This window comes from Pterocles gutturalis, unplaced genomic scaffold (assembly GCF_000699245.1).
Source record: "Pterocles gutturalis isolate BGI_N339 unplaced genomic scaffold, ASM69924v1 scaffold21493, whole genome shotgun sequence".
Lineage (NCBI taxonomy): Eukaryota > Metazoa > Chordata > Aves > Pterocliformes > Pteroclidae > Pterocles > Pterocles gutturalis.
Window position 1 is genome coordinate 2,797 of NW_010126146.1, and position 26,245 is coordinate 29,041.

Here is a 26,245-nt window from a genome sequence, read left to right on the forward strand (position 1 = left end):
AAGTGGAGAAAAGATATGAAAGTGCCTGGTTTTGCAAGATTTCCAGTTTCATTTTGCAGGCCCAAGAGAGTCAGATAAGCTTTAGAAACCATGCAACTTCTGCAGTAATCTCCCAAGGTAAATAACAGAAGTGTTGTCTCTTGAACAAAGTCAGTGTGATTAAAGAAAACGTGAGACACAAGGGAAAACAACAGAAGAAGCAAAATGGCAACATATCCAGGATTTACGTATGATATGTTTAATGTTATTTTCAAATATAGTACAGCAAATCTTTCTGCAAATAAGAATTACAAATTAAATACAACATTTAAAAATCATGACAAATTAAGGTTTTGCTATGAATATTTCAGAAGTGGATTATTGAACAGGCTATCACATTTAAAAAACTAACCAAAACAAATAAAAACTATTGTCCAGGAAGATATTTTTATTTACCTCAAATCAGGCTGCATGTGTCCTACTGAAGTCATCTGTCAATTTCGATGTTACAGTGAAGAGAGGTTTGATTTACTGATAACAGGTCGGATGTTAGAAAGGATGCTTGGAAAGGTATTTTCATTCTCCTCTAGCTGAAAGTATAAGCTTCTAGCCTTCACATGAAGTACTCCAGAGAGTTGCTGCAGCTTTTTGAGTCATGCTAGGCATCCAGTTTTAAAGATATGTGGCAGAATTCTCTGTGCTGGCCAGTTGCAGGTATTCCAGGGTACCTGATCTATAGCTAGCTACTCGTGAAAGCTTCTGTGTCTTGAACCCTTCGTTCTCCCTTTTCTTAAGAATATTTGTTATCATCTCTGCTAAGTCATCTTGTAACCGCTGCTGATTCTCCCTGAAAGCAACAGGATGGAAAAAAATTCACGTTTTTAGTGATCCCCATATCCCCAGTGGTTTTAAAACATTTCTATCCTATGTTTATCTTCATGGCATTCACACGTTCCTGATAGAAAGTGTGAGCAGAACCAAATTCAGGTTCTGGATTTGGGAATAGAATTCAGGATTTACTTGTGATTTTTCCAGATAGAACAGTTCACTGACTCTGCAAAGGAGGTCTATAGCTGTGTCATTATTGACCTTAAAAAAATTTCAGCATTATATGCATGAAAAGGAAGACATTAATTATATTAACTCAAAATCAAATTAGATTCTAGCTCTCAACACCATTACTGGTGCCAGCACTTCTACTATTCAACTTCAGGTGGCCTTCAGTAACAGAGCTGCCACCTTTTCATAAATTTCTGCAGTGTGTCTGGCTTTGCTGGAGTACCCCACATATGACAATTTTAAGAGGCAATTTTATCAGTCACAGCCTATATGAGGAAGCAAAAAAAAAAAAATCCCTGACCACAGTAATCCAGCTCAAGAGGGTACTTTTAGTAGTTGAATTCTAGAATTGCCAATTCGATAATTCTGATAGTCTCAACTGAACTTATTAATTCTCTGGTCAGCCCAGAGATAAACACTTGTATTTTAATTGCTTCAAGTTGTACTGAAACACTGTCATTTCAAAGCAGATGGCAGCAAATTCCCACTTAGTAAAGAGTGACTGTACACAGGAGTTCAGAGCAGAAAGTGAGGAACGTCCACATTGCGTGTACTCATATGCAAAATACACAAGAAATAAATGCAACCAGTTATCCTGACTTAATTCTGCATAGTTTCTCAAAAACAACACTTCCGCTATTACTATATTTTATCCAATACTAATGCAAAATGATAGCTCAGTTCCAGGACATCAACTTCATATTTTTTCTTTGACAACTTGTCTCTTATGTATTAGAAAGTAAGCTTTTGTTCAGTTTTTATGCTTGTGCTGTACTACAGTAACTTTGTTCACCTCTTCTAGCGGAATACTGCTCGAAATCCTCAAGTTTCATTCCTCCTACAAATTCCCCCACAAGAGCTCACATGCATAACATGGTATTAGAGAGCTGCACGTTCAGATGCAGTTATCCTCCCACTGCACTGTCACACACTGGAGCCATTACGACGAAAATTTTGGGAATATTAATGTTTTTCATTTTCCTGTCCATCTCTCGCACTTACCACATCAGCAACTTGTCCCGTAAGTCTTATTTCTTTCCAAGGAAATGAACCTGTTAAACACTTATATATACAAATAACCTTCAGCACATGCATAGTCCCATGTCATGAATACTTACACGTTTACATGCACATACACTATTAAGCCTCTAACTACGGAAGACAAGTTGAGTGGTATAAAAAAAACACAAGGGCCAGGGAGGAACAGTGAAGGCAAAAGCACAAAGACTGGGAATTTCCCTTCCTTTTTCAAATATAAAGACCATCTTACACAGAAGGAGGTGTTGGGAGATTGTATTTCTTGTCCTCAGTGCCCGTCAACCAGTAGGTAATCTCTGTTCCTCTGCCCTATGACAAAGAGGAGAAAGCACAATTTAGGGATTAAAATGCAATTTCCTAGTTAATTTACTTAAATAATACTGTATTGCACACTGCCTTGTTTGCCTTTGCTCATTTTCAGTAACTGATGTTCACAGCAAAGGATTAAAAATCAGATGTGAGAAGAAGAATAATGGGAGGGTTGCAGCTGCACACCCGCTCCCTTATTCCAGGAGCTGAAACACGTACCATGGGAGAGGTGAGCTGTGCTGCCTGCCATCAGCTCCCAAGTACAGATATCTGCCATGTATAATAGACTGAAATAAATGGATTGGTAGATAGACAGTCAGATATCAGAGCATGAGCAAATTAACAATAGATTCAGCTTCCCTTCCATCAGGTTAATTCACTCCACAGTTTTCTGTTACAAATGGTATGTTTCATTTATTCTCCACATCTTTATGTCGCTTTGATTTATGATTTAGGGAGCTCTTAGTTGCCTGCATTGTCTCTATAAAAGTGTCTTCAGCCACTAGACATTGTGATACCAGTTGATCTGTAACCCTTGTTTGACAGCTACTAATTAAGTTGCGGGTTACTCTCAGCTATGTAATGCTTTTATACTGTCTCTGTTCTCTGTGTTCATGCATGCGCATGGTAGAGGTTACCTTCAAGTATGTTTCTCCTCTGACTTCATACTGGAATTGGCAGTCTGTTCTTTTCAGGATGTCAATAGTGGAACCACTTACATGAATCCTTAAAGCTAAAAAATAAAGACACAACGAAAACTCAGTCTGGAAATGTACCACATAATCATATTAAGAATATGTGAAACCTGGTGCTATAGCAGAAGCTCCTCCAATTATTATCAACATAAATTCTGAGAGTCAAATTAAATGTCAATCAATGACACCGCTGTACGAAAAATCTGACTCCACTACATAGCATTGTATCTAGGGAGGAATAGCTGGTACAGCCATTGATCTGAAATATGGGTGACTGTGGTGTCTGTAGTATTTAGATGCTAAAAGGGAAAAGAATAATTCGGAGTGTCCTGTGCAGAGAATAATCATGTGAAGACACTGGGCAGAAAGAAGATGAACTGGATCTTGGCACAGGTCCCTAATTGTGAAGTTGAAAACGTAATTGCTTCAACTTAAAATATACAGTCAGCATATTTACACAACAGAGCTGTAATACAATTCTAGGTAGAACTAAACTCTGACATTCATAGAGTGAAATTAAGTCCCAGGCACATTAAGTATCTTATCTTCCAGAGGAACTCAGCCAGCGAACCAGCCTACGTACTCCCCGTTACCAGCCCTGAAGCATGAACAAGGAACAATTCTTCATTGCCCAGCAGGAGAGTGAAACAATTGGTAATCAAAACAAACAGGGCTTCTTAATCTTTAAAACTTCTGCAAGCTGATAGGAAGTTGTTCTTAGCTGAAAACAGACACTTCAGTCACAAACTAACCAATAGCCTTTGGTCCTGTTACACTGACAGCTAAAATTAAATCCTTACGCAAGCCTGTGGATTCCATCCGTGAAGCTGTGTTCACTGTATCTCCAAACAAGCAGTAACGAGGCATTTTTATTCCAACCACACCAGCCGCACATGGACCTAGAAATGGGATGTAAAGAATGAAAAAAAAGGTGGATCAAGACACTTCATTTGTAAGGTGTCTCACTGTTGCAAAGCAGTGCAGTATCTGCTGGAGCTCTGCGTTCCTCACCAATGACAATACTCCATACCTCACTTCCCAAGTATCTGGTGATCTCCCTTTCCACTCCAAACCAAGCCTAGCTCTGTTCATCTTGCATAATCCAATAAAAAATACATGACTGCATGGTGTTGTTTGTATTTAAACATAATTTTTGTGCAGAAAAAAATACAGTTACTAGCTGTCAGTTTTGGAAGCAAGAGGAAAAGAAAATAAGCTTAATTATGGAGGGGTGCATAGTGGTACCTCAAAGGGTTTCCCAGTGCCTCAGTTGCTTTCACTGATGTGTTCCTTCCCTGGCAGCTGGTGTTCAGGTGGTTGTTGAAACAAAAATGAAAAGATAAAATTTCCCAAAGTATATGGGAGCTATCTGCTTGAGCTATCTGCAGTTCTCCCTTGAGAAAAATTATTTTTATGTATTAATTAAAATATGAATTCTGACACAGGCTTGTCAGAGCTTTTGCCTCCAAAAGCGTAAAATACAGGCTTGCATTTTGTGGCTAGACAAACATATCTAGGCATGACTGATCTCCACTTTGGTCAGGAAGGAGCGATCTGCAAAGGCTTATTTGATACAACTGGCAGTTGTTCTTCCAAGCTACTGACTTAAGCTATTAATTAATGGGAATGGGCTATTTCACTACTGGGGAGCAAACCAGTAGCTTATTTACTTCTGTTGCTCTTCCTCCAGGTCTGTTGTTTTCAACCTGATTATTCACAAGGAAAGCAATTGCATATGATGTGCTACAAGATCTTCTATGGATATATTTTCCGTTCAAAAACAAGGCAACAACATTGGAATTGTTGATCTAGCACTACTGAGTACCAGAGTGAATTCCAATGCGAATCCAAACAGGCAGACCCGGCAGATGTCTCAATTCAAAAGATCCCATGAAGCTGAGGATGTCAAGAGCCATCATGCAGATGTCTACCGCATGCCGGTTGCCATTTCTGTTTGGTAAACCACTCACCACCATGTAAGCATCACCAATGGTCTCCACCTGTGGAAAAAAAATAGAACTTACTACCTGCAGACATAACAAAATATATATTTAGTTAAAAGCAGAAAAGTCTTATCAGATCCTCTTGTTCATGATTAAGCAGTTCTTCCCTGGACAGCAGGATTGATTAGTTTAACGTAGCTGACACCTTTTGGGTATATGAGTATTTGTAAGTGTACCCAGCATTCCAGTTAATGAATCTGTGACCACCTTGTACAGAAAATTTGGTATAAGTAGGCACACCGGAAGCGTATTGGAATGAGGTAATCTTGACCTGTTTTTCTCTCTTTTTTCTTTGCTTAGAAGGTAGATTCCCAAATCCACTACATCATCCAATTTGATTTGTGAGTCCCCTGGTTAACTGAGCAAAAGCATGGAGCTAATCACCTTGTAAACATCATGATGGTCAAGAATGTGGTCAAAGTTCTTGTAGATATCATTCAGCATATCTACCACCTCCATAGGGGTGCTGTATTTGCAGAGTGTGGTGAAGCCAACAATGTCACTGAAGTAGATAGTGACTTCTTCAAATAGCTCTGGTTCTACCAGGCCAGTCTCCTTCAAAGACTTTACTACTGGCCTGTGGAAATAGAGAAGGGAGGAAGAGAGATGAGTAGTCTGTGTTTAATATTAAAGGTATTTTTTCATGCAACCCAACCACATCATTGCTTTCTGCGTAGGAAACATCAAATAGTTTGCTGAAAACTGCCGCTGTAATCGCGTTTTAGATGCCCATAATGCCTTTCAGCCAGGGACCTCAAAGCACTTACTAATGTTAATTAATGTTCTACAGCCTTACAAAATCCAAATATGTTAATAGCCATGAGGAAACTGAGGCACAGGAAACTGAGCTTCTTAACTAGTCAGAAATAGGGATATTGAGTCAAATTTAAAACGGAAATTCTGAAACTTCTGACATGTAGACCTACATTCTACCCACATAATCAGTAAGAACAGACATATTTTTCTGTTTCCCCAGCACAGAAGTAATTTCATCCTGATAATTACAGCACCTTATCCTGATTTCAGATGAGATATCATAGCCTGATAATTTTATGGAACAAAAATTCAGTACCATGACAGTCAGTATCTATTCAGAGAGACCTTCATTTTCTTGCATTTCTAAATCCAGGAAAATATCTGTTCCTAGTGGAGATATTAGAAGAGAATAACTGAAAGAGACACAGAAAATTATAGGTGTTGCCCAATGCTGTGTTCCATCTACAAAGAGACAATAATGGAGTGGTAGGAACAACAAAGACTGGAAGGAAACATGGATTCCTTGTCACATGGTCTACACAGACAGATCATTTCAAATTTTCCCCAAAACTGGATTGAACAGATACCTTTTGCTTTGAAGATGGGTCATAAAATCAATACTGTGACTACTCAAATACCCTTGAAACTAGTAATGACATACCAGGATAGTTTTACTATTCCAAATGTATGCAATACCAAAATTACCGATATTAGCAATATTATAATATCAATAATACTTTTCCTATACCATACTCTGAAGCCTCCATCTAGCCCAGTCTGGTCCAGTATGGCCCAGCCCACCCCCAGCCCCTCTCTTGCATTGCTAAACCCCAGCCTGAAGCTGGACTGCACTGCCCTCTCCAGCTGGAGACACTCCTTCTTCCTAGCAAGGTAGGTGGAGCAAAAGAGAGCTCTGTGATGTGGGATCACTGTAGGTCTATGTGTTCCCAGGAAGGCAATGAAAAAGAGGTTTGTGCTGGAAAGGGGGATCCTGTGCTTGAAGAGTGGTTGAGGAAGATAGCAGATCCCAGTACCATCTTGGCATGAAACTCCACCATAGGGTGGAGACCTCAGGGACAGCTGCTTCTTTCCTCCCTTGCAGGATCAGATTAGAGGGGAAGGAAACAGAAGTTTACTATTAATCCCAACCCCCACTCTCCAAGAATCAGGTGATATATGTAAATAAAATGCCAGTGAAAATCCTCCTGGCCAGTTACCTTGGAAGTAACATGAAATTAAGCCTGTCTGCTCTGTCTCTCTCTGCTTTGTATAGCTCTGTCCTTTCCTCCACCAGGTGCTCCAGGTTCCGGGAATACATCTGTAGACGCCGGATCAGGGTATCCATATAGCTTTCATTGTTCTGGCCGTGGTAGTTACTGTGAATAACAGAAATACACAGGAGCCAACAAAAAAGGTTGATGGAAGCACATTGTTCAGAGAGGCAAAAAAGGAGCAATGGAAAACATATCCAGTGTTTGACTTCCATGTAGTTAGAATGTAAAGTGCCTCAAGTGCATCAGTCTTTTTTCTTGGTTGGAGGGCTTCTGTATATGAATTCAAAGTCTGTGATCCACACTTGTCACTTGGAGCTGGTAATTTTTAAAGCACCCTTAAATCACCTAGCCCTGCTAATATTGTCAACTCCAGGTTACCTTGGGCAATCCATGAACATTCATTTGTAAAAAGTAACTGACAAGCTCAAATCCTGAGAGGAAGCTAAAGACAGTAGGTAGAAAATTGCATATAACGTTTAGATGGGGACTTCAGCCAGAAGGATTAAGACAATTTGGGGCTGCCTGTGTAGAAGACAGAACATTTCAGTGGAACAATTAGCAGACCCTGGGCTAGTTTTGCTCACAATATCCTGCAGACTTCAGCCTACTAACTCCTGGAAGCAGAAATACGGCAGCATGAGCCACTTACAACCCCTGTTTGTCTGGGCAGCCTGCACTCACCAAAGCAGTCTGAAAGTAGATGGGTCCAGGCTGACTGGAAGAATCAGATTAGAATCACAGAATCATAGAATGGTTAGAGTTGGAAGGGACCAATCCCCCTGCCATGGGCAGGGACACCTTGCACTAGACCAGGTTGCTCAAAGCCTCATCCAGTCTGGCCTTGAACACCTCCAGGGATGGGGCATCCACAGCTTCCCTGGGCAACCTGTTCCAGTGCCTCACCACCCTCACAGTAAAAAACTTCGTCCTAATATCCAATCTAAATCTACCCTCTTTCAGCTTAAAACCATCACCCCTTGTCCTGTCACTACACTCCCTGATAAAGAGTCTGTCCCCATCTCTCCTGTAGGCCTCCTTGGAGTACTGGAAGGCTGCTATAAGGCCTCCCTGGAGGCTTCTGTTCTCTAGGCTAAACAAGCTCAACCCTCTCAGCCTGTCCCCATACAGGAGGTGCTCCAGTCCTCTGGTCATCTTTGTGGCCCTCCTCTGGACTCGCTTGAGCAGGTTCATGTCCTTCCCATGCTGTATTAGTATTGTACATACATAGTACAATTAGTATTGTACCCAGCTGGACTTTAAAACCACTCTTACTTTAAACAAATCTTTATGTCAGGGATGCACCATCTTAGACCTCTGCATGAGGAGAACACCATTTTGGATGTGGCAAGAGGCACCCTCTTTCCTTTTGTAGGATGGAGGCTTAGGACCTGAACCAGGACGTCTTTCTATTCAGCTGCAGTAACGTTATTCAATTGAGACATTCAGTTATGCATAGTGCAGTTGTCCTTCTGCCCATGTAAAGTGTAAAATGATGCAAGCACTGTTGGTGTTTGTTAATGAGGAGAGCTTTAAAAGCCGGGCAGCAATATCCCAGAAGTGATTAAAAGCTCAATGTTTGGACATTGAAATAATTAATTCAGACCAAACTGTGCAGGAACAATGCAGCATTGGCCAGGTGAAAGGCCCGTATAACCCCACAGGGTTTACCCAGCTATGGCCCTTATTATCCCACAACTTTATACCAACAAAACCCTCTAATACTTCTGGGTAAGCTACAACCCAGCACTTCTAGTCAGCTTAATTTGGGACCATCCAAACTTATTTATGGCACAACCCAGCTCATCCAAACTTTCTAATTATCCTCCAAACATTTATGTGCATTCATTTCCTGAAACTTAGATGACATGAGTCACTATCCAACTCTTGACTAGAGACAGGGGGTGAATTACTTGAATGGTTTAAATCTCTAATTATACAGCCTGCTACTTTCACAATGTACCAATTTGAGGTATGGTGATCATCTTACCCTAACTCAGCTAATACATGCACAGATGCTCATGTACACACATGTACGTATACATACACACTTGCTCACCTACTTTTCTGCCAAAGAATAAAAAAGTATCTAAGTGAAGACACTCAGTTTTTCCACTGACTGAATCATTATCACAACAGCTTACACAGTTAAAAATATGAGCTTTCTAACAGTTAAGAGGAGTGTGGAGCATGTTAAAAAACAGAGCCCCTGCTGCTCACCTGAATATTTTAGCTAGGGTACTCTCAATTTTCTTAAAGTCAGGTCTTTTCTCTGGATCTTCCTCCCAGCAGCTCTGAACCAGTGTATATACCTTCAAACAAAAATTTAAGGAAAGTCCACCTGAGTAATGGTTATAGAAGGATAATGGTGCTATACAGCACTAGTTCATTATGGAATTTCCAGTTACTCCTGACTGGCAACATACTAAAATGTGTGACTAACTGTTTTGAATCTATGGTTAGGACATTCATTGCAGGCATCTTGAACTTAACTCTGTGGTGACTAGTGACGTGATCTTACCTTGAATTTGCAATACATAAATGAAAGGTAAGTAAATGGATCCAGTCTTGCAGCTGGTGTCAGATACAGTTATTGGCATGGAGTTAAATGCTGTGGTAATTATATTTCCAATATCCTGAGTTTGGAATTTTTATGAAAGTGGTGATTCAGCCAAAAAGAATGGCGTTCATTGCTGAATATGTGAATGCCTACAATACAGGTGTTTTCACCTGAGCAAGAAGCCTTAGGGGCTATATAATCAGTGGAGAGAGATATATTTGAGGTGTGATTCAGCCCATCTTAAAGATAGCTAAAATAGGTCAGAAGAGTGGCACCATATAAGCATCAATTTCTTTCCAGTGAAATAATTTTAATGAGTTGTATTTCATTTCACTGGTAACAATTATAGAATACCATTTTTTCCCATTATGTTAGGACATTTGGCATAAAATGTGCATAGCTTTCATCCTTCCATGAACATGAGCTCCAGTTTGGCCAGGACTTCTGCCCTTCACCCATCAATTGTCTTAGTTAATTATTAGCTTACTTCCATATCTTTTTCTCCCACGTTTTCCAAGGACAGGTCTGGTCGGAAAGGCTTCACTCCTTTGCCGCTCTCCACTCTGTAAAGTTTCTCTAACACATGAAAAAAATGCAAAGTTTTAAACAAAAAAGCGTAAACACGTTCCTTGTGGGTAGTGTCCTATGATGTTATGAGTTACTGTACAAACAGAAGCCTTGAAGACAGCTGCCTCATTTTGATATGAATTTCAACTTTGGAGCTTTTCTAAACATATGGCACAAGATCAAAACAGGCTGGCTTGAAGGCCCCTGAAAGCACAATGAATAGGAATGTACACGAGTATTTATTGGTCATGGCAGACGTGGTTATGGCATCTTCCTAAATTAACGTTAGGCATTATTAGTGTGTCTCTCAACATGAAGTATAGCTGTAGTAAAAAAAGCAATGTGAAAAAGTGACTTGATCAAAAGTGTGGAGACATACAACTCTCATCAGAGCAGTTCAAATCATCCTGCAGATGTTCAGCTTCCTTAAAACTTGTCTACTAATGTATATGGTTTAAGAATAGTGCATTTGTTAGCTCATTTGTATTCTTATTCATGAAATCTGTTCTATTAAAGTTATTTGGATTCTGAGCGTATCAGAATGCAGGCTGCGTTTCACAAGTCAATTTAAGCACAGTAAGTGAGAGAGAATGCAAAAATAGGCCTTCTCCTCCAGACTCAGGAGTTCCAGAGGGAGGGAGTTAAAAAAGAGAAGCCACTTTTTTACCTCCATGGGAGAGAAAGAGAAGCTGAAAAGGATCCATAAACAAGCATGAAACACATTTATTAATAATGTCTGATTGTATTTGGGAGACAATTTTACTGAAGGAGGCATATAATGCTATGAGGAAGGTTTGTAATCATGATGGTAACTGCAAGTCTAGAGCAGCTAGGGATGCCTAAGCATCCCCAATGTGCTTGATCACCCTAAAAAGATGCAGTAGCTTCCAGCGTTGTGCTACAGAAGTTACAGACTAGAGAAGGAGCAGGAGATTTGAGTCGCCCAAATGCTATGGAGAGGAGAGATTGCTAAGAAGTTTTCTGCAGGCCAAGAGACAGAAGAATCTGTGTAAGTCTTATATATGCAAGAGGAATGTGTTGGATTTCCATGATGCACACACACCTGAGAGCGGAAGTAACAGCAACTATTAGCAACACTGCAATTAGCCAGTGGTGGTAAGTAGTGGAACAAGGAGGCATCTTGAATTGAGCATTGGTACGTGACAAGATTTCACAGTCTTGAGCAGTGAATGAGGTGTTCCTGGAGAAGAGTGGAGCAACCAGCTGGCCTAACAGCTGTCTCACAGAGAAGTCAATAAAGAGGACTATGACCTAGTTATTTCTATACTTTAGAAATCCAGTTCTGTATGCCTGTTGTCTTTGTGGGACTTCTTTTCTCTAATTAATAGCAATATTATTTTTTGTTAAGTTGATTGACACATATTTGCAGGTTGACAAAATTGGCTCACTGAGTACCTGGAAGTTGAGTTTAATTTTCCTAAGTTGGTGGATGGAGGCTTGGAGGCTAGGTTTTTTAAACAACTCTTTTAAAATCTGAGCACAGTCCTTGCTGCTGCCAACGAAGTCCTGGAGAAGTGGTTACATCAGTTATCCTGATATAACAGTATCGTGTCTTCTAACTTGCAGAGATTAACTTCTGATAGCCTAGCCATTGAAAGACTTTCTTCAGGAGAGACTTAAAAACCAAATTAATCCAACATGCAGCAGGGACATCTCTTTGCCCATTACCATTGACTCTAATTTGGTATTCTTTTCCCTCTTTTTTTCTCTAGATATTTGTAAATTAATGGCCACCCAAAGTTTGAGCTACTGTCTTCCAAATGCCACAAACAAAATTCAAAGGTGTTTGAATAAGTATGCCCCGCCCTCTCGCTGCCTCATCTTGGCTAACGAATGAATCCAGACATTTAAATGAGGAGCCACTTCAGCAATATATAACACTCATTCCTTTCTCTTACATGAAATTTGATGAACTGTTGAAACTAGGCTGAACACATTTATCCAACGTGCGTAATCAAAAATCAAGAATAATACCAGAAGCAATTAGATCAGAAATATATTTCTTAGACATCTACTAATGCTTTTAAGGAAAAGGCTTTGGGGAGGAAACAATCTCCTCACTGAACAGAAAACTTAAAATTTCAAGTGAAGTTTACAAAGCAGATTTTTTAAGTTACACTGAATCCAGACTTGCCAAACAGGCTTCAGGCCCAGTAACTTTACTGCTGTCTTACTAAACACATTGATGTGTGTGGCCGTCTCCAGCAACTGCATCTAGAGGTGCTAAAAATTCTGTCAGTTGGATGGATTAACCTAATGCTATTTGAAAGGGACAGTCTTTCTAAAATGACAAAATGCAGTGTTAAGAAACAGGTCTAAGTTAAAACAAGGAACCAGATTGTGACTATGACAGCCAGGGTCAAACACAGAGCAGTGAGGGTGCCACCACATCTCAGAAGAGCCCAGAAACACTGTGTCTGAGGCTAACTTAATAACCATTAACATAATACAGAAGGACTGTAGCTGCTGAACAAACAGTTAAAAGAATGTAGTTTGTGATGGATTTTCTTTGCAAGTCAAAATGAACAAGGAAAAGGATTGCTCTTTCTCCATCTATTTTGGCACTATTTGTAAAATCCTTGCATTCATGAGGATTGTGCCTGCCTCCTCCCAAGAAAAAGGAATAGAAAGACTTTTATTTTCTCTACCTTATCTTAAGCATGGAGTTTTGAAGAATTTGCTTGAAGGGGAACAGGCATTTCTAATTTCTTTTAGGTCTACATTTATATTAAAGAGTTGGCAATGTGAAATACTGTATTTCCCCAAATACGAACACAGATTTGCAATAATGTAGGATGACGAATGTGCCCCAGAAGCTATTCTCAAATGTAACTCAGGAAAAGAGCTATTAGGCTGTCCAACTGTTCCTCTAGATGTTTTAACAAATGTGAGGTGGATCTATCAGAATGACTCAGAGGTAAAGGCAATGTCTAAACTTGTTGTTGGTAACTGTCACTAGGAAAATCCCAAACCCGCACATGCTTTTATGTCAGTTCTAATATATAATAATGCCTGGATTCTGGGAACTGGGATTGACTGGGCTGTTAGCCACTCAAAAACAATTTCACAAAATGCACACAAAATGGGGTTTAATGGATGCACTACAGGAGGAGATGCTTTTTCTGACAGAAGTTAAATGACTGAAGTTAATTTTTACAAGCTTGAATAAAATCTGTATTGACAGTTTTTAAATGCCAACTGTTCTTGTGTTGTGTTGCTGAGTTTTTGTTGTTCTGTGTTGACATTGTGGATTTATGATGTCTAATATGAGTGTATTATTATATGTTGTGCACAACTCGTAATAGAAAAACCTTTGTGGCCCTTAAATGTTACAGTAAGTCTGGACAGCATTGTATAATGTTAACTTCTGTAATGCTGTGGCCAAGGTGAGGAGGGAGGAGAAAGGGCAAGAAAACTCAGTGTAAACTTTATTGACAGAAAGAATAAGGACACTTGCCCTCACAGTGAGATTCTTCAAACAGGCTCTTCATTCATCACACAGTGAAAGAAGCAGCAGTTCAAGCAGCTGTCAGAGATAATGCCTTTCACAAAACATGGAGAATGGGCCAGTTATGGCTACACCATCCTGGAAGGCTTCAATCGAGGAGAAATTTGTGGATTTACCTTTGCTGTCCCGGCAGTGTCCGGTGTAGAAGGTCTCCCTGCGTAGGATGATTTCTTGGGCAATGATCCCGTAGCTGTACACGTCACCCTTCTGAGATACATCAGCATTACGGAGATGCTCAGGAGCTGTCCACAGGTCTGAAGATCCAGATGACAACAGGGAATGAAGTAAAGATGAGGGAAGAGTAGTAACTGAAAAAGCATGATCATTCTCAGAGCATCCATTGGCTATAGTGATATTTCCTTTTACTCTCTCTGTATCAAACCCAGGGGCCACTGGTACGGTTTATTTCCTACTTTAGTATTTTTCTTGAGAAGCTAGCACCAATACAGGTTAGATAAACCTTTGATGTCTTGATGTGGTAGTTTTCAGTTGTCTGGGATTTGCTGACCCTGATATTTTCCACTGTAAATACAGACCCTCACACCTCTAGAAAAGTTATGGTTATTGGCAATGAACTTTCTTTTCTTAGCTACTTCTCATGGGCTTCTTAGAAATAGCCTGTGCATCTGTGTAAGACAAAGGAATGCCAGTGCTATTAAAAAAAAAAAAAAAAAAAAGCTGAGCCATGAATTATTGAGTTAGATGCATGGAGTTTGTTATACATGATGTCAGATGAAAAGAGTAATATTTCCCAGTGGCCTTGATATCATTAATCTATTGAAATAATTCTCAAATACTTTTGAGCCTGACATAATATTACCTACTCATAACCACTTTCTTTCTACTGAAATTATTAATCTGTATTTCTAGTGCAACAAGTACCATTGTACCTTAAAACCAGAATGCTGCCGTGGTATGACAGTTTGTTATGACATGCTGGTGATGTATCATAAGTGACCTGAACACAGTGACTCTCAAGACAGCGTTATGATATCAGGCTGCAACATCCAGCCATAATGAATCTGTAGATCTCTTGGGAAACAGTGAGTTTTCTTCAAGAAAAGAAATCTAGTAGCCAGAAATTTTGAGGCTGCTTGTCAAAGCATTATATCTTATGAGCAATGAAATAAGAGAAATACTTACAATGTAATAATAATATAAATTTAAATATGAAATTTGTAAAATGAAGAATGAATACAGCATTTACATTCAGTATGCTTTTCTCTACTCTTTTTTATGTTCTCATTGCTACTGTTGAGCAGGTTTGTGTCTGACTGTAAAATTCTTTTTCTCAAACCAGTTGCAACCACAGTTTCTTCTCAGATCATATTCTACAGTTATGGCACAGTGCTGCGCTTATTATACCCCAAGCTCTACTACACAGATTCAGATGACAGCTTCAGAAGGGCTCGTCTTTTCACTCAAGACCAAGTAAGAAGGAAAAGATGAGCAGAAAGGCTCTATTTTACAGAAATGCCCTATGAATATGAGATGAATAGAAAATGTAAACAAAGGCTGTTAAAATTATTCCAATCTGATTGAACACATATTGCTATATTTCTGCCTAAGGAATGAAAAACACTGAGGTTATCACTTTATATCATTACAGATTTTTTTAAGGATGATTGGAATCACAAGTGCTAATGTTTAAATCACAAAGCACTGCGGTAACACGTGCATTTGATCAATTACAAGATCATGTGATAATTAACTCCTTTTTTCTTCACACAAGTTCAGCATTATTGTTGAAGAGATCTGTTTGCATGAAGGCCTTGGACTCTGAAAATATTTCTTGCATCTCAGACACATGTGAAATCTCTCTTTGCTAAACTATAAGTTGAAAATTCATCTTTCCTTTCCATCTCACCTACACTGCCCAATTTCTTTCTCTGCCTGCTAATAATTCTCTTTCATTTTGTTATTTAAGACTGTTTTCAAATATAATTTGTTTGATGGCTGCTACCTGAAACAAAATCATGTGGTATGTTTTGTACTGTGTACAAGATGTGATTAGGCCCTACTGGACTATGAATACAAGAAAATTCCATTGGGTTACAAAACCATGAAGGACAGTCCAAGTGGGTACTAGTTTTACCTTTTCTTGGAGGCAGGATTGAATTACAGCCAAAATCTGTGATCTTCACTACCATGCGACTGTCTACTACACAGTTTGTGGATTTGAGTCGACCATGGACTTCAGTTTTGTTTGAATGCAGGTAAGACATCCCCTGTGGTTGATAATAAAATAGGAAAAAAGCAAGACTGCATGTGAGATGCTCAGCTGTTACCAAACTCAACAAGAATGTGATGTATTAATGTAGCATCTGTCCAAGTAATTAAATGGCCTTCATCAGCCATTGATATACATAAATCATCATATCGTGGAGGGAAACAAATATTATTTTACAGAGAAGACTTTCTAAGATGATAGGAACAGTCAATGTTAAGAAATGAGGAGATAGATCATTAGAAGAATCATGCCATGGGAGACCATCCTTCCTCTTAATTTTAAAAAAAAAAAAAGTCTGACAAGGCATCTTGGGTTTTTATAAGACTAGAACACAATTAAGCAATTAGGAAAATTTATTTTCTCCCACAGAAGTTTTGATTTCACTTGTTATAGATGCTTTTGTAGTAAATTTAGTACAGATTTGTTGGAATGTCACACAAAAAAAGTGCTTCCAAATACATGTTCATCCAATGGACACCATAGGTGTGACAGGAATGGCTCTTTATGCCTGTATTGTCTTTGAAGATTACTCTTCACCGGAGACTTCATTCAGAAACATTGCAGCAGATATTCTGCAAAGCAGAGGGCTAAAGAGGGATCAATGCAGAGAGTATAAGGCAATCATAAAGGTCTCTTCTGACCTGATTGATTATGGTTTTCTCTGTACTAGTCAACAGATACCAGCCATCCATGAGCTAAACTCGGAAGTGGGTACCATGAGGACTGGCTGATGCAGTTTCAGGTATATTTCCTGAGATTCAGATTCATGACTCACAACACACACAGGCATACAGGCACTGCCCCTTTTTACTCATCACCTCTGAATTTCTCTCATTTAGTCTAAGACAATTGAATACAGTGCAATACATGAGAAGGGGCCAGCACTGAGGCATAGCAGGAAAAGAACATTAGTAAGTGGGCGTACACTGAAGAAGGGAGTAGGTATGCTAATGTGCACCTTCTTGCTATTATTTATTCTGTTTCATGTCTCTCTTCTGAACCACTTAAGCTCACACCTACTTATAGCCTACTGCCGATTGTTTTTCTTCCTATAGTCCTCTTTTGTGTAGCTCAATATATGAAGCACAATCCATATTCTGTGGAAGCCAGAACAGGTACGTCATATCTGTTCAGTTTATTCTCTTAGACTCCTACATGTATATCTCAACCTCTTGTATGATAACTGGTAGATAGACTTTAATCAGGGTTACATAGCTCGTGTGATCATGAATACATTGTATGACATGCTGGTTTTCTCTCCTTCGGCACCCGTATTTGGGAACGGACCAGCAAATACTACAAGAGATCACTGAGACATGAGCTGACTTTGGGCACGGAAGATTTCTATCTGAGGCATAAGCAGCCTGCAAGAGATGCAATCCCTGGAGAATGTTGTTGGACTGGTTATCCTGGACCTATCTAGACCATGACAAAATTTATAGAGACTATATGCACGCTATATCCAAGGAACATGTTTTTTGATTAAGCAGCTTTTATAATGCAGCCCTGATGACACTATCCAGGATGTTTGGCCTGGTTTTGGTCCTATTTCCTCCAGCTGTGCCTTCTTCCAGCACCTGCTTTCATCAGCCAGGAAATATACCCATTGCTACAGCAGAATTCCTAATCAGTTTCAGCACCAAATGGCAGGCAGAGGTAATTTTGATTTCCTTATACAAGGGCTTTCTTGTTAACAGTTTCTGGAAGCAGAAGTCTTATAGATATGCCCGATGAAGTTTTCCTCTTTCCTTCCAACTATCCTACGCAGCTACCTGAAAACACAGAACTCATTAAGAACCCACAATGTGATTTTAAAAATTTATAATGACTTTCAGTGCAGTACTCCTAAATCCTTGGGGCATTCTTGTAGCCTCTACTCTGAAGCTCTGAAGCTTTAGTTCTGAGAACCCTTTTCCTGACACAGTTGAAGAACATTACGATCCCTTGCACAATATCCTGCAGCAGCCCCTTATTTAATAAATAGTGTTGCAACAACAGTGTATGCACTAATAACTGCAAAGCTTGATTACTGCAATTCCTTCTTAGCAGACCTTTCATCAGAGCTCTTTGATCCCATGTAACCAAATCTATGTAGCTACAGGTGGTGCCACCAGACCTAGAGACAGCAAAGATAGGGGGGGAAAAAAAGGAACAAAAAAGTAAATGGAGCAGATTTAGGGCTTCCCTTTGCCTACCCCATCTCCTCTAGTGAACTAGGGGATGCTATAGGAATAGTCACTGCTTGGCTAACTGTAACAGGGAATAGAAATGATACAACCTCCTCTGTTCAGAAACGCTGATGAAGCAGCTTCTGTGCCAGATGAAGAGTAGGTGAAGTACAAGGACTGTTTGGGCAATGGTAAAAGCAGGGTGTAGGAAAGTGGTGGTGTGGAGAGGGAGAAGAGTATCAAAAAGGAGGCAAAGTACCTGCAGGAGCTGGTCATAGGGATTTTAACAGCCTGGAGAGCTGGGGCTGGGTTTGAAAATGCAGATGCTGACATGAGAGGAACTGAAGCTGAAGGGTTATGAAGCAACTTATGTAAAGCAAGGAGCCATTCAAATAAATATAGACAGGGTGCCTGGAGGCTGGGAAGCTGTGGTTTGGGAAAAGCAATAAAAGAAGTTAATGGAAATGTCTAAGTCTCAGAGACTACACCACAGCATCAGGTCAAGGAATAGGAGAGGCTGGAAGATCATCCAAATGATAGTAAATTCCCTGATATTCCTAGGTATATACAAGTTTTCAGGAAGATTTTGTGGACCATCTTTACTAATATGGCTAATAATGCTCAGGAGTCATTCCAAAGAACAGATGCGGTGTGCTGCCCATCTTCAAATGCCATGTCCTGTCCCCATTACCAACAGTGCAGTGAACCACCTGTTGTGAAGTCTCAGTCCCAGTACAGTCACTGGGCATTTGGTTGCTCACTTCAGAGGAGCTGGGATTTCTCTCTCCGTCTTGTAGAGACAGTACTAATCCCTGTTTTCTTAGGAAACATCTGAAAGTGAACTGCAAAGGGTTAAAAAATACCATGGTTTTTGATATGCTATAAGGAGGAAGGGAAACTCCACTGCTGCTGTTTAAAATGAAACTTAATGCTGAGTGTTAACTGATATTGAAAGTCATTAACAAGGCCAACAAACTGTGACAATTTGGATTAAGGGAGCTTTAATAAAGAGCAAGATTTTCAGTATCTCTTTAGAACAGACAGTGTGGAGTCATTCATCGTGGAGACCAAATCTGAACTGGTGCATGTAGGGAAATGGGAGGTCTGTCCAACTGCAAACCAGCAACAGGAAGAGGAGAGCAGTTGAACACTAACAAAAAGGGAGAGCTCATTCTCTACATTACCTGCAGACGTATGATGAATTATTACACCTGTGAATTATAAAGGTTCCTTAACTGCCACCTAAACAGATACGAGTCTCTAATGTAGAGTAGAATTTCCTTTACCATTCAGATTGAGTCTTCCTACCGCAGGGATCTAAAATGTAAAGATCTGTTGAAAGCTACTGAAAACCAGTCTTGGTTTGTACACAGGATTAATTTCTTCCCTCTTGAACTGCCTGAAATTGATAGCTCTAGTTTCTAATTTCTCACTGTAGTTAGACTGAGAAAATCAGGATGCAAAATAAGCAGCTTATTTAGAAAAAGTTTATCATGTCTCTGGATACAAACTGGAATAATTCCATCATTTTGAAAAAAACACAGTTTTCATTTATATGCCTTACTGAGGCCAGAGAGCAGTGTGTTTTGCAGGTCTTGTGACTGCACAGGCCCTACTAATCAGAGCTACTGGTCAACAGGTTGTAACCATCTGATCTTTGGGTCACATTTCTTTGCGGCATACTTTATTTGTTTATTTATAAATAGCCCAAAGCCAGCTCTGGCTCACATTTCCCCCTTCAGTTTGAGAGCCGCTGGCTCCTCCTGCCTCGTACACCTAACCCCAGAGAAAGAAAGAGTGGAAAGGCCTACATCCTCTAGCAACGAAAAGAGAAGACCCTTAGAGCTGCCCTTCTCCAGAGAATCCGTTTTGCAAGACCAGACAGGTTGATTAACATTGCACTGTCAGCAGCTCTCTTACCTTGGCAATATCGTACATGACGGAGATTTTAAATTCCCAGTCCATGAATGTGCTGTCAGGGTAGGAGATTTTATCATTTAAAACATCCTGCAAAGAGAAGAAAAGAGTGGTTCTAAACTGCGTCAGGGAAAAAGGAGAAGATGAGATAAGAGTATCTAAATTTCAGACTTTCAACCAGCGACTGAAAGAGGTAGCCCTTCATTTTTTATAGAGTACACGCACTAGAGCAGGAGTTGACTCAGAAAACAGGTAATATGAAATACATTTTAGGTTTACAGAGAGATAGAAAATTGAGGACTCCGGAAAAGAGGTTTTTGTGTAATTAAAGGCAAATAGTGAATTTGCTTTTAAAGCTGAGTCTTTAATAAAGCAAAATAGCTGAGACAGAAATGGGCAAGGTGTGCAAGAGGAAGGGAAAGGAATTTCTGTGGTTTGTGCTCACAGTCCATTTCCTACCAATTTACTCATGGCTTAAAAGTTCAAAGTAGACTGTTCCTTTATCTTAAAGTACCAGTCATTTACAGTTCTTCCAGCCACTATTATTTACATTGCTGAAAGTAAATCTCCATGAGTATGCCAGTTTACAAGAAAAGAACTAGAGACAGAGCTGTTATTTTGCTGCCTTGTTGTGAGTTTGTTACAGAGACCACTGCTACTGATGAGAGTCTTTGTATGCACTCAGAAGCAGAATCAATGTGTGCCTGCAGAAGAGCTGATGCCACCATTACTTCATGATTACAACTGAAGTAATATTGGTAGTAATAAACCATAAGTCTTTCCATAACTCTTGCCAGGCGTCAACCTGCCGTTTATTTTTATAAACAGAAATGAAGGGCTGTTGTCCCTTACAGCAGAAGATTTGCCATATTCCAGAATCAAATTTTGTCCCTTATTAATATGGAATATATTCTTTTCTCTGTCCTTTGGGGGCACTGTGGTGTCCACAAGGGCATCTGCAGAGATAACAGCTACAGCTTGGAAAATTACAGAAATGTTATATCGTATGTGCTCTCAACAGAGGACACAAGACAAACACTGGCTGTTGCCATTGCCTGGGCAAAGCTCTGCCTGTACTTTTCCTTGCTTGCACCTCACCTCATCATCTGGCTGCTGAGAATCATCAAACTGATGGCAGCCGCAGCAGCACCTGGGGAAGGCTGGAGGGAACGAAGCAAGGGAGAGGGAACTTAAGAGTCAGAAACCACTTACTCAGTCCATGGCTGCTGCATAAGGGCCAGAGACAGAGAGATGGCAAATTTTTTTCTTACTTTGAAATTTTATAATTTGGGGTGGAAGAACACATGCAAAATTCTTTACCCGCAGAGAACCTCTTTCACAGTACTCAATCACCCCAAAGATCGTGTTGTCTATCTTCACAGTGCCATAGAACTTGGTCAGGTTGTAATAGTCAATCTGTAGGAGCTAGAGAAGAAACATTGCATCTTTATTTAAAAGCAATTATTGTTAGTACAGAAACACAGGTCAAGGATACTTCTGTGACGTGGCTTTTTATCTCAGGCCCCGATAAAACGTATGAGTTTCCTTTAAACCAGTGTGTACTAAGGCACTGAGTGAAATACTTGAATATATTTGTCCTTCCAGAGCCTTCTGGATTAGGGAGATAAGAGTGCCTGCCGTTGGATACTGCAAGTTAATTCCAGAGCCCGCTATAGTCTCCATTATTGCCTCTCTATTCAAACCTCCCAGTTGACCAGAATAGCCATTAGGAGTGACAGAATGTTGTGAATCAATCGGTAAATGAGCAAGTAATCAAAATGTAATGATGCTGCATGATATTATGGACTTTGTCCATTTATATAGACAACTGTAGTTTACTTTGAAGTATTTTTAGAGCTTATTGAATTCACAGTATAGCTGTGTTGTGTAAAAAGGAAAACTATTCATTAAAAAAAGATGCAGTACTGCAGCCAAATTCATCTCTCATCTTGGAAGAGTCTGTATGCACAAGTCAGCAGAGACTTGTATTTAAAGAGCTGCACTTGGCATTCAATAATGAGATTTAACTACAACATTCCGCTACTAATGAATTAGCATGATATGAGCAAAAAGAGTGCATTGCCATTTAACATCAGCTATAAAAATGTATTTAGCAAGGCCATATGACAGAGTATGAATTACTTCATTCTTCCTCAGCTTCACTGGCATACAGTTCAGAATCTGGACTGGTGATGAGATCACGCACACAAAGAGAAAGTTCAGCAAGCAATATCCTTTGAGGACCTCAGTACCCATCCACCTCACAAATATGCACAAACATATGGTTGTTGGAGTTGACAGGGGAAAGCAATGACTTCACTCATAGGCTCCATCCCATCCTGCAGTGTCTAGTTGATATGTGCAACAGTTACCTTGTTCAGTTCTATTTTTTGCTTCTCTGAGAAATTACCATCGTTGTTTTTGAGATCTTTTAGGATCACCACCTGAAGAAAAAATAACAGTGGGGAAAAAAATCATAGGTTTTGTACAACAGCAATTCATCCTTCTTTTCCAAGAAATGTCCATACAAAGAAATACTTCAGAAACACCTGCCTACTGCTTTGCTGTTGGAGTTTCAGTTAATCAGCTAATGAGTAACAGACTTCTATCTCATCCAAAAGATTTATCAGGTAGATAGGAACTATTTAGAACTGTCAATGATGCAAATTTTAACTCAACATGAATATATCTCAGTCAGGCAGATAGCTCTACTGAATGTACAAGAATTGCCATGTAAATGGCCTGTCCACCGTTAATCCGCTAGTCTCCTCAGTAACAAAATATATCACATTTCTAGTCCCTCTGTTTCTGCTTCTGCACTTCTGGATTAGGCTGGGTGTTCATGGAGTCTAATATTTTGCCTCCTGTCAGTAAGCAAAATACAAATTTATTTCTTCCATAAGATTAAGCCAAATGCAAGGTTGGGAGAGGTGGAATTGTCTCTGGAGAGGAACGACCTCTTCCCAGAAAGAGCCCTCCTAAACTGAGGAAGGGAGCATGGACACTGACTGCAGTCAGGTTACCTTCTTGTCATATTTGCCTTGGCGCAGTCTCTGGGTGGTGTCACCTCTCTTATCTTCATCGATCTGTGAACAAAGAAGAATAATTAACTTGCAATTATCACCTCACTTGGCAGGTCCAGAGAGGTAAGTGATGTCAGTGTGTGCCACACAGAAAAGCAGAAGCCTCTCTTTGTAGGGAATGCCACTACATGCCACAGAACCTGTGGGACATCCATGCCCCTCCCATGGCTGACAGGGCCTCTGCCTGCTGCTTTCATGCTCTTGGGCATTACAGAGGCATAACAAAGCACAGGGAAATAATTTGTAACAGTGGTGGTGTGGAAGAGGCTGGAAATCAATACTCAGACCATTCCCCCATCACAAAATGAGCTTTACTGTTAGGAAACAGATATATTCCATTACGGAATGATAGATGGGGAATAATCTCTTTTTTCTTCAATACAGCAAGTGAGGGTTAAAAAAAGTTAAATAATTTTATCAGATCCTAGTTCTACCAGAGTCATAGCCTGCATTGTAGTCAGAGCATGCCAACACCCCAGTATCTTTAGACAGAATCCAAGACCCAGCTTCAGGCATTATGCTTCTCTTACCTTCAAACTAATATGATTTGTCTCACTGGTCTCCAGAGGCAAGATTTCCTCGGGCGGTATATGGGACCACTTCTTCCGCCGACGCTCATTATCTCTCCTGTACTTCCTGCAAAACAAGCTAACTTGTTCAGAATATCCTGCCAGTGTACCAAAACCCACAACAGGAGATTAGGACAAGGAAGCTTCCAGTGTCAGGATGACATGAAGATGGAGTGTCAAATAGGCTTAAGCACAAGCCCTGTGGCTCTTGTACAGTTTTCCAGTTTGAGGCTGCTCTAATTTCTGTAGCTTTGGGAAAGCCTAAATGCTCATTCAATTCCATAGATGTAGCAGAAGAACAGAACAGATTTAGCAGAACAACTGCTAGGCAATTTAAAGCACAAAGGGCTGTCTGGATTTTATAAAGTCTTCTCCTCCGTGTTACTGAGTGTACTCTGAAGGGAGATCCCACAAACAAACGCAAGCCAAAGGAAGTCCTGGCATCAATTCTGAATGGTAAGAACTGGCGTGAATACAATGCTAGGAGAGGAGGTAACAACACTGTTGAGATAAGATGCCTCTTTGTGCCTGTCCCTTGTATTCTGCATATTTTGTAAAAATGAGGGAAGGGCCCTCAGAACAGGGAAAAGGGAACTGCTGTCTCCCTTGCAGAACTTCAGAGAAGACACTGTCTTCTCTTAGAGAAAAGCTGCAAAAAGACTAGCACCTGTCAAACTACCCACTTACCTGTGCAAGTCCTTTATTTAAAAAAACACAGGACTGACTGGAGAGACTGCAGGGGAATCCCAGCACCCTGATGACTGCTAACAAATGCTCCAAATGAGAGAACCCATGGTACTGATCAATAACGCAAATAGTCTTTCTTCAACATATTTTAACTCCCACAGGTATGAGAAAAGGGAGACCAATAATTGTCCTAAGAACTTTTTCTGAGGTCAATCTTGTAAGCTGTGTTGTATCACCAGGATGTGCTGCAGTTCAAACTGATATCAGCTGGTGATTAAGCAGATATCAAACTGAATTAAAATCTACTAGGTCTAATATTTAGTTATGTGTTTTTCAGGACTTTGCCTTTTTACTTAGCAGTCAGAACTACACAGGGAGGTGTGGGATAGTTCAAGTATCCTATAAACTTGTGAGATAAAAAAGGAATAATGAGGCATTTTGCTCATTTTCATAGCTGAGTTTCTCTTCTCCTTTGCTTGCCAGGGGACAATCTTCAGTAGCAATTATAGTTGAGAAGTTTTATTTCAACACTAAAAGGGCAAGCTTTATTCTAAAAAATCCTGAGGAATCTCTTCTATATTTGATGCTTGGGAATATTATGGTGATATGGATACAATAATAATGTAATCATCTAAACAGAATCTTTAGATTTCATGCATCTGCAAATATGGAAGAGTACAGAACCTTTTACATCAAGTCCAGAATGTCTCCAGACAAATTTTTATCAATTTTCATAGCCATTTCAAACTTTACCTGTCTGTTTATATGTTGGTACATAGATGTGGCAATGATTAGCTCTTCCATTTCTTGCATATGACTGGGTGTGTAAGAGTTGTATACCTTCATCTCTGATTTTTCCCTCATGGAAAGCTTTAGTTAGCAAGGCAGATTGGTCTACTCAAAATAAGAGAGCCTGGGTAGTATCTGTTTCAAATGAAGTTTTCGTAAGACCTAGTTTTCTCACTTTTTCTGAGGTCCTCTGATGTATAGCAAAGAGGGATGCTGAGCTACTGAAAACAGATGCACAGGTAAGACAATGTTTTTTTAAATATGAATGAAAATAATATACTTTGGAAATAGGGTGGCATATCTTCCAGAAAAAGGAGACATCAATTGACTTCTATTTCTCCTTTTTGCATCATGATAAAGCCGAACTGTGTTATACTTCTGCAGTTCTATCTGTTAGAAAAGTTGGTATGCGAGGAGTTGGACTGAGTCAGAGGAAATTGAAAGGCAGGATGGATCCATGCAATGTTTTGATTCCTACAGTGACTCAAGACAACTACCTCCTTCTAGATCGAACTTTTATCTCACCAATAGGTTAAAGAAACATAAGTGAACCCCAGGTAAGTTAAAGATGGGCAGTGAGTGGAAGAAGTCTGAAGATTGGTCTGAGACATCTATTTCTGTATCAGTATAGGAATCAGAGCTTTGTAGTATATACAAAAACTCTGAGTCTTGCTGCATCTTCTCATTTGATTATTAGCCTGCCATAACAAGACTATGTATGCAAACACTACTTGGCATATACTAAAGAGTTCACACTGAGGGCAACCACCCAGGTATGTAAGGTAAGCTAATGAATGGCTCTTCAAGCAGAGATCAAAGGCATTGCCCTAGGAGGAAAACTGTTCAAGGACAAACAGAGGACCAAAGGGGTTTGTACCTCAGAATCAGCAAAGAGATGATCAGTACCAGAATCACAATTCCCGTGAGTGTAAAGACAGCAATGGTCAATATCTGTGGGCCTGAAAGAAAAATTGAAAAATAAACAATTTGACAGAGTACCCTGAAAAACGATACTATATTTAAGAAGTTACCCTCA

General features: G+C 39.8%; 1 protein-coding gene across 1 annotated transcript in view; it reads right to left on the reverse strand.

Moving 5' to 3' along the window:
* Positions 1-382: 382 nt before the first annotated feature.
* Positions 383-26,245, reverse strand: part of GUCY2C (guanylate cyclase 2C (heat stable enterotoxin receptor)) — a 45,888-nt gene continuing 20,025 nt past the window's right edge. Inside the window, 17 exon segments of the mRNA XM_010078884.1 lie at positions 383-826; positions 2,309-2,385; positions 3,024-3,118; positions 3,881-3,979; positions 4,906-5,080; positions 5,468-5,660; positions 7,057-7,215; positions 9,331-9,422; positions 10,158-10,246; positions 13,883-14,020; positions 15,862-15,994; positions 20,085-20,171; positions 21,402-21,506; positions 22,454-22,525; positions 23,105-23,167; positions 23,695-23,800; positions 26,087-26,168. Of these exon segments, the coding sequence (XP_010077186.1) occupies positions 652-826; positions 2,309-2,385; positions 3,024-3,118; positions 3,881-3,979; positions 4,906-5,080; positions 5,468-5,660; positions 7,057-7,215; positions 9,331-9,422; positions 10,158-10,246; positions 13,883-14,020; positions 15,862-15,994; positions 20,085-20,171; positions 21,402-21,506; positions 22,454-22,525; positions 23,105-23,167; positions 23,695-23,800; positions 26,087-26,168 (1,940 nt within the window). The 3' untranslated portion in view covers positions 383-651.